Source organism: Crotalus tigris, unplaced genomic scaffold, assembly GCF_016545835.1.
Source record: "Crotalus tigris isolate CLP2741 ecotype Arizona unplaced genomic scaffold, ASM1654583v1 scf7180000017546.9332058, whole genome shotgun sequence".
Taxonomy (NCBI): domain Eukaryota; kingdom Metazoa; phylum Chordata; class Lepidosauria; order Squamata; family Viperidae; genus Crotalus; species Crotalus tigris.
In genome coordinates, this window is record NW_024096465.1 from 8,613,494 (window position 1) to 8,626,891 (window position 13,398).

At 34.5% G+C, this 13,398-nt stretch overlaps 1 protein-coding gene across 25 annotated transcripts in view; it reads right to left on the reverse strand.

The window, feature by feature from the left end:
* USH2A (usherin) overlaps positions 1 to 13,398 on the reverse strand; it is a 466,524-nt gene that overhangs the window by 425,738 nt on the left and 27,388 nt on the right. For 24 of the 25 annotated variants that reach the window (XR_005555900.1, XM_039336192.1, XM_039336254.1 and 21 more), the window contains exon 4: positions 530 to 665. Coding sequence is in view for 23 of the 25 variants with exons in the window: in XM_039336192.1 (XP_039192126.1) it covers positions 530 to 665 (136 nt within the window). In the remaining 2 variants the exon portion in view is untranslated. The remainder of the gene's footprint in view (positions 1 to 529; positions 666 to 13,398) is intronic. The other variant, XM_039336282.1, reaches the window with a different exon arrangement.

Below are 13,398 nucleotides of genomic sequence, written 5' to 3' on the forward strand. Positions count from 1 at the left end.
CCAGAGGTAACAAATGTTGATAAGAAAGATAAAGAGTTGGATAGTGCACATTGCAGTATCTGGAAACAGCAGAATAGAAGAGAAAGAATTGGGGGGGGGGTCACAAAAGACAAAAAATCTGCAAATAGAAATAAAATAACTATGGCAAGTATGCTTTGCAAGAAAGCAAAAAAAGTATCAATAGTAATAGGCTCCTTAGGTATAATCCCAAAACCTTTGGAGCACCACTTGGACACCATTGACAAAATTACCATCAGTCAATTATAAAAGGCAGCTTTACTCGGAACAGCTTACATCCTGCAATTATACCTTTAATACAATCAAACATCCACATCTGCCTATCCCAGGTTTTTGGGAAGGGTTCAATAGATGGAGAAAAGTGTGAAATCTAGTCTAAACATCTGGCTAACTGTGTGACGAACTATAATGATAATAATGAGGTTGTTGAACATCGCATTGCCATGCAATCTATTTTTTTAGCTATTATTATATGTCTGTCCATTCAAGATTTTCCATCAAAACCACTCACCGTTTAAATTTTGCCCAATTCTCCATACGCCACCAACAGATGGATCTGCTATTAGCCCTGTGAGAATTCTGGAATCAAAGGTTGTATCGTCATCTTCCAAACCATTTATAAAGAAACTAATTCTGTTGTGATGAACCTATAAATTGACATGTGCAAGAGAAAGTCTTGTAAAAAACAATAATCCTACAAGTTTCTGTCAAATTAGCTTGGAATATACCATATTTCCCTGAAAATAAGATCCAACTGGAAAATAAGCCCTAGCATGATTTTTCAGGAGCTGGTAATATAAGCCCAACTCCCAAAATAAGCCCCAGTTAAGATCATCAGCCAGATGGATGCATTTAATACCATATTTCCCTAAAAATAAGACTTAACCAGAAAATAAGCCGTTGCGTCTTTTGGAGCAGACCCTGTCTTATTTTCACAGTACTGTACAGAAACACAGTACTGTACCAACTGTTTCAGTATAATCAAGTAAAGAACAGCAATTTGTATTTATTAATCATTTCCCATTAGAAAAAAATTAAATTCATTTATGAAAACAGAAATATGCTAATAGCTAAATTAAGGAATCCTCAAAAGTTCAAAATGGAGTAAAATTAAAAAATATTTTTAATTCCAAGAATTTAACATATAATATTAATGACATTTGGCACTAGTGTAATGTGGTCATCCCTGTACCTATGGTATATCTATTGGTCTTTTGATGATCATTAAAAATCTATGAAACAATATTTATTTATTACATTTATATAGCCACACATCTCATCGAAAAGTGACTCTAGGCAGCAGACAGTTAAAAAATAATCATAAAATCAAAATATTAAAACAAGTAGAATTAGCAAAGATCAACAATATTATTAGTAACAAGTTGGCTGGGAAAAATTATGTAAAAAGTAATGCAGCCATTTCAGTAAATCATCATATTCTTGTGATCCCCAAGCCTGCTGGCACAACCATGCTTTCAAGGATTTCTGTAAGGATAACAAGGATGGGGCCAAAGATGCTTTTTCAAGCGATAACTGGATTTTTTCTGTTTTTTTCCTTGAAGATGTTTTGCTTCTCATCCAAGAAGCTTCTTCAGTTCTGATTGAATGGTGGGGAATGGAAGAATTTATGTTCCTTGCAGTCGTCTGGTCATTAGCACTCTTTGAGAATCGTTGATGCCACTTGGTGGTTTATCTGTGCCCTCAGGGTGTGGAGAAAAGCCAAAAGAAAATATATTGAAGATTATCCTGCAATATTCCTCTCCCTCCTATGAGTATAGGATGACTGTTGTTAAGCATTCCAGTCATACTTTATGACTTCATTATTTAGTGACAGAGCAGGGGGTTGGACTAGATGATCTCCAAGGTCCCTTCCAACTTTATTTAAAAAAGTTGCTATTGTAAATCAAGGATTAGCTGTATATAAAGGGTACATTTTCACAATGGAAGTGATCTCCGTTCATAGATGTAATGACAAGTAGCACTCTCCTATAGTATCCCTATCTTCTATCATATGTTAAAGTCCATGAGTCAAACATAATAACAATTAGCATGATTAATAGCAGGATATTAGTTTCCCTTAAGCTACTTTTTTGCAAGTTTCAATTTAGGCAAAATCACAGATCATGGTGAATTGAAAGGAATTGTGAATAAACTTTCAATGGTGTGCACAAAGGAAACATTTAATTTGAAATAACTGAATTTTAGCCATAATTTACCAATTTCACTTTCTAGCACTTTGGGGGAAAATCATGGACTAAAGAGCACATTAACTCTTAATAAATTGTTTAATCCAGTTTAATGTATAGCAATTTCCTTTAAAGTCATTTCAGAATTTAGAAAATACATAGTCTGATATACAACTTTAAAAAGACCTGATAAACAGGAAAACACTTGAAATTGCAACATCTGCACCTTCTCTTACATTCTATAACTATCTCTTTATTTATTTATTCAGTGCTTCTGATTTTTTCTGACCAGTTTTTTTACTGCAGAACAAGCAATAAACACATTTCTTCCCATGAAGATAGTAACCTTTTGAACTAATGTTGATACACAGCAGTCGGATTCTACCTGTCTGTGGTGTTCATCAGATGATGTGTTTGTAGCTCAGTTGTGTTAGCCATATTTGGCTATGCAATGTAAAGGATCTAAATGGGAATAAAATATTTTCCAACTAATAATATAGATATGAAAAGTCTGACAACTAAATTTTGCTCCATACTTGCTAGCTAAGGCTTTTGTGAGTTTACAACCAAGCTTGACTCTCCAACTCCACTAATTCATTTTTATCAAACCTCCCGAGATTCCCACGTTCTCCCTGAAGATTAGCTACATGTTTTTCTTCTCAGCAATGTTGTTCATTTTTCATTTTAGAATTTTAATCCTAAATTTTGGGTACTTTGCTTTTCCAGTTACTGTGTTCCATGAATCTCTTTCAAACTTCTTTTTTGCTACAAGAAAAATCCATCTTATATCCAAATTCACTTCCAGGAAAGCCCTGTAATGGTTTCAATCTGTTATAACATTATTTACTTAATTTGGGATTGAGGTGTGTTTCATGCAGGAAGTGTAGTGAGATTATTCACAAATATGATATTGACATGGTGCGTAATATGAAAAGATAAGTGCTGTTTTAATTAAACAAATAAAGAATGATACTGTTTAGTATACCATGCTAACAGTTCCTAGATCTCTCTAACCTAATCTGAGCTCTATTGTTAACAAACAATGTGTTAATAACCAGGTCCCAATTTTTATGTAAATCGGGGAGAGAAAGGGGAAATTAATGAAAAGAGCAACTGCACATTTCATGCCTCAAGGGAAGAAATCATAGCATATCTCATGCAACTTTCTACATTATCGGAACCAGTGAAGATTACAAAAAAGTTATAGTGAAAAGATTAGTTGAATATCATAAAATTACTGCTGAAAAACTTTAGATGATTCAGTGATAAAAGCAATTCCAGAGACACCACCACTCTTATAAAGTTGCCCATGATACCTACAAAAATCTTCCTTTAAAATGAGTTGACTCCAGGAGATAACACTGATTGGCAACATATATAAGTGATTTACTACTGCCATCTTCTGGGATGTGTTCTGACTTCCCATATAGGCTACAAGCTGTATTCCCTGGTGGTTTCCCATCCAAGTACAGACTAGATCTGACCCTACTTTGCTTTTGTAGATAAGCCAAATTCAGCTAAATGCTACCAATGATGTCAACGCTGCTAATATTGGATATTATTGCTTTGACACTAGACCTAAATTCAAGATAACTACTGTTTCCTTTCCTCTTGTTTTCTATTTCATATTATACTGTAAGCTTTTCTAGGCAGAGTTTTATCCTTTTGCTTCTAGTAATATATTGTTCATTAAAACGCTAGTGTTGAGTGTGTATAATGTTTTCCCTCTCAATGTATATGTGTATATGTATATGTAGATTATATATTCATACATACATACATACACATACATATATATTCATACATACATATTTCAATACACATTATAATCCATATTAGCAAACAATATTCACATGCTGCTTTCCACAGCTGATTACTCAATATTTACTCTAGATGTACAATAAATGTGATTCTTCATTCACATTCTGAAGCTTACCAAGAGGCTACTGGACAAGCTGGATGTATCTTCTGACATGCACCATGATTAAAGCTGACCTGGGCAACAGTTTGAATGCAGTGATATATACCTACATGCTAATGGATAATTTTGTCTGTTTTAATAACTCTTGAAAAACAATCACATGTAATAAACCTTTTGTCCTTTGCTGATGTACAGCTTGTTTTAAGGAAGAAGGTGGAGGTTTTAAAGAGAGATTTTGCTATGGCTGTTGTTCCTATTGTTGCTCCTGCCACTTTGTAGAAATCTATTTCCATTTTACATAAAGAAGTACTCGTGAGTTTAAAGGGGAGACTTGTCTTTCCAAATAGATGCTGAGAAAAGCTAGAGTACTTTAATCTGCCTTGATATCCACTCTAATCAAATCAAATGGGACTGGAATAATTGCATCCTAGAAAACTGAATGTGTGAGAAGAACCAAAAAGGTTATGAAAAGGCAGAATAATTCAGTGCAAAAGCAAAAGTAAAGCTTTGCAAAATTCATTTGGATAATCAGCACATAAGTATTCAAACTGCTATTCTAATGTCAATACAGCCATATATGTTTTTGATCAATATAAAAAGCTACAGTTATCTATAAATTAAGCCAAAATTGTTGTCATTAATGATTCAGGCAGCTTATGCTGTTCTAAAATTTTAAGGAAGGAACTATGAAATGAATAGAAATAGATTTGAAATGATTTCATTTCAACCCTGAGCTACAAATATTCTCCTTCATTGGTAGAAATAGATTTTTATTATGAAAACTCACTTTCAATGAATAAATAGAAAATATAGGTCCTTGGGTTTATTCTTTTTATTTCCAGAAGTAGTCGGTATTGTACAGGTTTGAGAAAATATGAATTCATTGTCTTTCCAGTGAAAAATCTGAAGAGTATTATCATGACTAGCAGCATAATTTGGTTTTCACATACAAAATGAGTGAACATTATCCCATATTATTCATTAGCTTTATCCATTAACACAGTTTCTTAAAATGTGGTCCTAAGACTCCTGTGGGATCCCAAGATCCTTTCAGGGGTCCTCAGAATCAACATTATTTGTCCAATATTTACTTACACACACACACAGAGAGAGAGAGAGGGGGGGGGGGAGAATACAAAGCAAAACTAAATAAAATGTCTTTGTGGATCAAAGTGGGTGTTGCTTGCCATGTTTTCCTTTTTTCCACCTCAAGATTTTTTTATAGCCTGTTACTGTCTTTTGCTGTTTGACTGTTATCATTATAAAAGATACAGGCTTTTCTACTTTGTTATTTGTAGCATTATCTCATGTTTTACAACATCTTTGCACACAACACGCAGGCAACATGAAATACAACTAGTGGAAAGTTCTCAATGGTATTAATACATAAAAAAGAATGTGGTTCCATCTTCACTGTCTTTACCCAGCCAAAAGCTGATGAACAGCCAATTTTCCTTTATCACATTAGCACAGCCATGAGGGAAACGCATTTGTTCTAGTCAGCTACACTAAAGATACTATTACCAATCTAACATATACATGTTTTATATCAGCAGTATTCTCGGAGTATGAGAGAGCCAACAATATATTAACACTAGCATGACAGTTTATTTAAGAAAAGAAAATTGTCTCTGTAGAGGGACAGAAGTTAGAAATGTATGGCTAAAGCTCAGTGTCACCAGCCTAATAAAGGTAATAATTCTTCGGCTTTCTTTATAGCAGGTAACAGTCCAGTGACAGTCCTGTCATATCATTCAAATAAAAATGTTGTCTTTTACAAGTTTAAGTGCACCTTTATTTTTAAAGTCAGAAATGAAAGCCACCTTACATTAACTTTCCTTGGTAGGAATATTTGTGCTTTGGGTTGAGGATTAGCCTGTTTACCTCTATTAAGTGGCTAATTACAATAAGCTTGAATTACACACTACAGTGTCTCCTATCAGACTCTCTTCCATTTTTAATACTGAATCAAGTATTTAAGGGATGAAGCAAAAAAAGATGGTTGAGTGGCTCAAAATATCATAATATGTTAAAACCAATGATTACTAGTTTGTTTTCCTTCTGCACCAACTAGCTCTTTTATTTTTATTTTATATTTACATTTATGTTATTAATATGCAAGGGTTGCTGGTCTTCAGATGAGTTTTGATCCTAAAAAGGTGACGGGTCTCCATTTCTCAAAGAATAAGAGCCACAGGGTTGTAATGCAATCTAAGAAAAGGCCTACAATTCTTTTTTGTCTATTAGGCATGCTAAGCCAATTTTCCTACGTTCTTTGGCACAGAAATATTGGGTAACTGCTCTGCTGCTGTTTTATAATTTGTTGATTTTCAACAGCATAATTTTATTCAATTCCAGAGACTACACACATATGAAGCAGTAGACAGGTGCTACGTACAATTTCTAGTCTACGAGATGTTTTCTGCATCTCTTCTAGTGAAAAAGTCTCTCATCAAGTGTTGCATATGTCAAGAGATGAACTTGAATCAAAAGATGCCACAAAGTTGCACCTTGGAAGGGCCTTCCAAGCTCATTCATACATTAGTGGGCAACCTTTCATGCTTTTGTCTATCTCTATAAGCTGGTATACTAAGAATATTTAAGCTCCACTTAAACAGTTGGTCTAGTTGATCATGGATAAAAATCTGTCAAATCTGTGCAAGGATTTTGACACAATCTGGTCCAGGGACCATATAAAACATTCTATGAACCAGTTTTTTTGTCTACTGATTAAAGAAATGGATAAAACTCTTGAATCTCTTGAATACTATTGAATGCTTTTCAGATCCTTCCTAATTTAGTTTATAAGGTTCTTCAAGCACTTCTACATTTCAATGAGTTCTTAGATTATTAAGATCTTCTTTATACAAAATGTTACCCACAAACCTAAAGACCATAATCATGAGCTCTTACTTAAGAAGCCATCTCTGTGTCTGAGTTTAACAGTTATTGCAGTTCTGGAAACTCTTAAAGGAAATGGTTCTTTTACATCAATGCAGATACATTTTGGGCCATTCTGAAGGATCATCTGTAATTATAGAGATAGGGAAATAGGGAAGACTCAAGTACAGGCTGCTACTGGAATGCTTATGACACTCAGGTGTAGTCCTTTTCTGTGAATTCAGAGTTGGTTACACATCTGCAAATCAACTGTATCTCTGGACTGATAATAATTACATGCAGAAGAACAAGTTATCTGAATTTGGGTAAGAAGTTAGTCTTCAGAATTCAGAAGATATGTCTATTTTAGATGGACTTACTCTCCTCTCTATCTTTATTGTTTGTACCTGTGGATGTTTGGCCCCCTTTTAAACAAAACTCCCCTTTTCCCACTGTGCTATTAGCTAAAGGGGTGGTACAGTGTTTAGAAATGTATTATTGCAGGCTAACTCACTGCTTATTGCCAGTAGTTCGATTCTGACCTGCTCAGTTTTGACTCACCTTGCCATCCTTCTTAGGTCAATAAAGTGAGGACCCAGATTGTGGGGGCAATATACTGACTTTGTAAACCACTTAGAGAGTGCTATGAAACACTACAAAGTGGTATATAAGTCTAAGTGCTATTGCTATTGCTAAACACATAGTTTTAGTGATTATTGGAAAACATGCCATGTTGGATTTGATAATACACAATTTGCTAAGTAAACAATACAAGAATAAATAAGAATCAATACATTTTGGGAAATGTAGTTTTTCCTGCTCATCAAAATCATAGGATCAACATCAATTAACTCAACATCAGTCTGCAGTTTTCTAAAATCAGCATAATACTCTATATGTATGCATTATGTATGTACCATTTGAAGAACATATATGTAAATTAACCTCAAACCCATCAAAGCATTGAAATATCTATCAATAACAAACAATCCGTAAACTAAAGTTTAATAACTTTTAACAATGAAAAGATAGGAGATACAATTTATAAATAATTGTAATTAAGCAGTCTTGGTAGACTTTTCTATGTATGTCCTTTTTATGCAGTTTATGTAATTAATAGAATTATTTTTAAAAAAATATTTGTGTTGTATCCCCACCCCTCATCTTCTCCATTTTTTTTCTTAAGCCCAATACTTCAACTTCTGAATAGGTTCAGTCTACAGGAATAGAGACTACATTAATTTCAAGGTGAGAAAACAGATTAGGGTTATGACCAAAATGACAGGTCTATGGCTTCCTTGAATGGCTTAATAGAGACAACAAATCAAGAATGTTTTTGATGACAATAGATGCAAGAAAACACCATAGGTAATAGAGGTGATGAGAAATTAGTAATGGCTCTCTATTATTTAATCAAAACATTCAAGGATTACATGTTTTATTTTAGCCTTCATTATCTCCAAATATTAACATTTGACTGGAATTTATTATTTTTAACTAGCTGTGACTACTTGGGTTCATGAAGGTAACCTGTTCACAATTATACAGATACAGATTGAAGTAAAATGAAAATTACTGAAACATTATTTTTATACTGAAATACTAGCTTCCTGAATGAAGCAAAACTGATTTTGGAAGCCAGTTTTTTAAAGAGTTCTACATTGTTCAAGAATTCTACAATGGATTACAAAATGTACGAGTCTCCTGATTCTTTTATTCTTTAATATATGAAAAGCACTATCAACAATATGGCCCCTGAATTTTCAGTAAAGCCTAAGATGAACAAGAATTCATAACTATTTTGCTGAGGTAATTTGTCATTAAATTAAATGAATTTTATATATTAGCATGAAGTAAGTCCAACTCCAAATTATCATTCAATAAATATTTTGGTCTTTCTAGAAATAAAACAGTCAGGTGTCTAGTCGTACACTTCTAAACCCAAGCCAAAATAATGGTGGTAAAATTTAGTAACACTTTATTGCACTCCTTTCTTAGCTAAAATGAAATAAATGTGAGATGAATATATTCCATAACTTAGCTGTGCCACATATGATATGACCTCATTTATAATATAAAAGGAATTGATAGCTTCTTGGCTAAAGTTCTTTGAGGGTAAATGCTATAGTAGCAAAGTTGCCATCAGTCATGCAAGAATAATTCTATCATGATGTTAAATGACGTACGCAGGAATAATTTTAAAACTCTTCCATCTACTGTACTACGTGTGTGTGTGTGTGTATACATACACACACAAACACATATATATGTACACATACATATATATACATACACAAACATATATGTACATACATGTGTCTGTGTGTATCCTCATGAAAACCACTGAATCAATAAATTATAGAAAAAGCAAGGGGAGAGTTAAAAATTACAGAAAAAATAACTTACATATAAAAAAAAGAGGTTAAATGCAGTAAGTACAATACCATCTGATCTCCTCTTCCTTGAGGCTTTGCTTTAGACGTGCAATGGTTAATTACATCAAAGGATAAGAACTCAATGGTTATGGGTCAATGAACCGTGTAGGGGTTAATAAGGCAGTGGTCACAGGTAAAAATGAGTTTGCTGGTATCGTAATCTCTCATTCCAGTATTATAAATAGTAATGGTTTTCTCCCAGTGAGGGCAGGAGAGTTTTTATTAGAAAACCCATATGAATGCATGCAGGGGAAAAGGGCAATTATCTTGTTTCCTTTTTTCCCTTTCTTTTGGAAAGAATTCTTCAGAAATATAAAGACTTTTTGACTACAATGGTATACATTAAGATAGGCTTATTTTTCCAGATCTTTAACTGTGAAGATTTTTTTCTAATTTTAAAGTGAGAAAAGTATGGTGTATTTTCCAGTTAATTTATAAGAAGGAGGGAGACATCATAAGGTTAGGAGGCGAGCAAGAACAGTTAGAGTAAAGGTCCAGTTCAGGAAATTCTGTTGGTTGTCCACTTTATTTTCTATGCAAATAAAGTATCTAATTTTGGAAAAAAGTACCAACTTAATATGGTATAAAGAGGCCTGATTGGATCAGAGACCTACATTATCATTTTCTATCCATTTGAGTTTTCCTGACTAAACTGAATGTCCATAGATATTTATTCTTCATCACAAATAGAAAACATTATCTGTCTCAAGTGCTTACAACAAGGACATATGGAAGAAAGCATGAGAATGCAAAGTCTTGTACAGAATGAAAAGAGTGCTCTTTCTATCCAGGTATCCACTTGAGCTAGAGGCAGTCTAATAAATTATTATTTGTATGCTGCTTATGAACTCAGGGGAGAAGATGAGAGGACAACAACACATATCCACAGTCAAATCCAAGCACACACCCAAATATACTTGCAGATAGAAACGGAAACTATTAAAACAGAAAGTTACTGATAAATGTGGTCAAAATATACACACATGCCCATAAGTGCTATAGAACCCAAAGGCAGAGAACATGGCAATGAGAGAAGACAGTCACAAGCACAGAGTTCAAGGGAAACATAGGAACAGAACAAAGTAAAGTAAAGGCTGTTGAAGGAGAGAATGATAAAAGACATAATGGAGGGAAAAAACAGTGCGAGAGAATGGAGTCAGCAGATAGATTATTCATGACTGGAGTGAACTGAAAGAGGCATAGCATTGTTAGTGGTCAGAACAAAGAAAACAGGTTAAAAAAAGCATAGCAAACAAAGGAAGAAGGAAGTGGTGAAAACAGAATAACAGAGTTGGAAGGGACTCTGGAGGTCTTCTAGTCCAGGGGTCTGCAATCTTAAACACTCAAAGAGCCACTTGAATCCATTTCTCAGAGAAAAGAAAACACTGGGAGCTGCAAAACTTGCGTGCGCACATGCGCACACGCGTGCAAGGAGGAGGGAAGCTTGATTGAAGAGTTTAATTAAAAAGAAATAGAGGCTGCTGTGCATGAGTTCTCTCTCTCTTTCCTCTCTCTCTCCCTCTCTCTTTCTCTCTTTCCTCTCCCTCTTTTCTCTTTCCTCTCTCTCTCCCTCTCTCTTTCTCTCTCTCTTTCCTCTCCCTCTCTTTCTCTTTCCTCTCTCTCTTTCCTCTCCCTCTCTCTTTTCTTTCCTCTCTTTCTTTCTCTCTCTTTCCTTTCTCTCCCTCTCTCTCTTTCCTCTCTCTCTCCCTCTCTCTTTCTCTCTCTCTCTATTTCTTCTCCCTCTCCCTTTCTCTTTCCTCTCTATTTCTCTCTCTTTCCTTTCTCTCCCTCTCTCTTTCTCTTTCCTTTCTCTCAATCTCTCTCTTTCTCTCTCTCTCTTTTTCCTCTCCATCTCTCTTTCTCTCTCTCTTTCCTCTCTCTCCCTTTCTCTTTCTCTCTTTCTCTCTTTCTCTCTCTCTCTCTTTCTCTTTCCTCTCTCTTTCTCTATCTCTCTTTCCTTTCTCTCCCTCTTTTTCCTCTCCCTCTCTCTTTTTCTTTTCTCTCTCTTTCTCTCTCTCTCTCTCTTTCCTTTCTCTCCCTCTCTCTCTTTCTCCCTCTCTCTTGCCCTCTTTCCTCTCCCTCTTTCAGATCTTCTGTTCACCTGGCAAGCTGGCTTCAAGCTGCTCTCCAACAAGCTGACACGCATTCTTATTGGGCTGGCTCTCTCCTGCAATTCCTGCTTCCTGCTTCTTACTGATGACTAGGAATTAGGGGACAGTATTAATTGTGAATACATATAGATGGCTTCTCTCTCTTTGGTCACTTGTAATCCTGGATGCAGGGTCAGGAAAGGATAGCAAGGACAACACCCAATGTCCTAACCCACCCAATAACATACGATATCTTTAATGAACACTCAAATGGGAACATGTTTAGCTACTTCTGCTTTCTCCCTTCTTATCTACATAGTCTTAACATACAAGTATTTCATTTCAAAGTGATTCCCTGTCTGGAATATTTGCTATCCTAGTCAATGGCTCCATGAAAAAGCCTTTTCCTGGGTTCACATGGTAGCTGCAATCCCAGAAAAAGATGCATTTGAGTAAAGGTGGAACTAAAGCAGTAGCAATACAATCACATGCCATTTCATTAAGGTCTTCTGAACTTCAACATGTATTTTCCTGGGAGACTAAGCATCTATCATGAGAAATCAGGAACAGATACAACTCTGAATTTAAATAGATACACATTTTTAGTCTTCAATATATATCGTGATTCAACTTGAATCCAATTCAGTTGCAAGGGTTCAAATGTGACCTCAAAAAGATGGCATACAAGAAATAGTTAAACTATTGAATTTTAAAATAAAGACAAAATATAATGGACTAAAAGGCCACAAGATCACAAGTTGCTGGAGACATACATACAAGAAGTAGCAAATGGAAATCCAGATTTTCCCATATTTTCTATTTCAGCACACAATGCTTTCCTTACAGTGAACCATTTAAATAACCTTAAGTGTGAAGAGATGATTATGATGTATCAGCATGATTCGTCTACAGTTTATGACTCACAGTTGTTTCTAAGACAATAAATGAATCTGAAAAAGACATTATTCTCCATTCCTCATGTTTAGAATATCATGAAATATTTGAATACCAGTGAGTTAATTTTAGTATAATACATTCACCCTAGCTTATAATGCACGTGCAGCATATCCCAAGGTTTAGTCTAACATAAAGATTTAATTTATATAGCTGGTACTATGCAATTTTCTGTATATCATTATCTTCTTGTGTGGCATGCTCAGTTTGAATACATGTATATGTATAATGTATAAGTATTTAAACATTTGTTGTATTTTAATATTTGATTTAGAATGAAAATGGAGAACACAAAGGAACCTTTCAGATCTAAAGCTTGGCAAGAGATAATGAATTTATATAGCAAATACAGGAGAACAAGAAACATGTCACTTTAACATGAAAGTGCTTCTCTGCATATGTCACAAGGAATTTATCTGGGGTCTTGTTCTTGACAAGACAGAAAAAGATGCAAATACCATGTTAACAAAGCAGAAATCAAAGAATGATGTCCAGGAGGACAAGCTTGCTCAGATAATTTATCTACATAATATTTGACAGGGTAATGGCAACATCTAAGCTAGTAACAAAATTGCTGATGAGTCTGCTGACTATGGTCCTGTTTTAACTAGTAATCTGTCTTTCATACCCTCTGATCTTTATGTATTTAGTAAGGAACTAAAAATATATTTGGAGAATGTTAATAGAGAGGTGATGAATGAGCAGACTGAATCCAGAAAACTAAGGATGCAATAAACTTTACTGGTCAACTTTGTTTTAGGGGAAAAACAAACCTAAAAGATACAAAATAACATAAACCCGATATTAATATAAATAAGGTCAGATTTGACAAAGGACAAAAGCATTCTATAAAGAATGTGTGGAGTATCTATGACTTCATCTGTATAAGAAAAAATAGACATTCTATGCTCCAT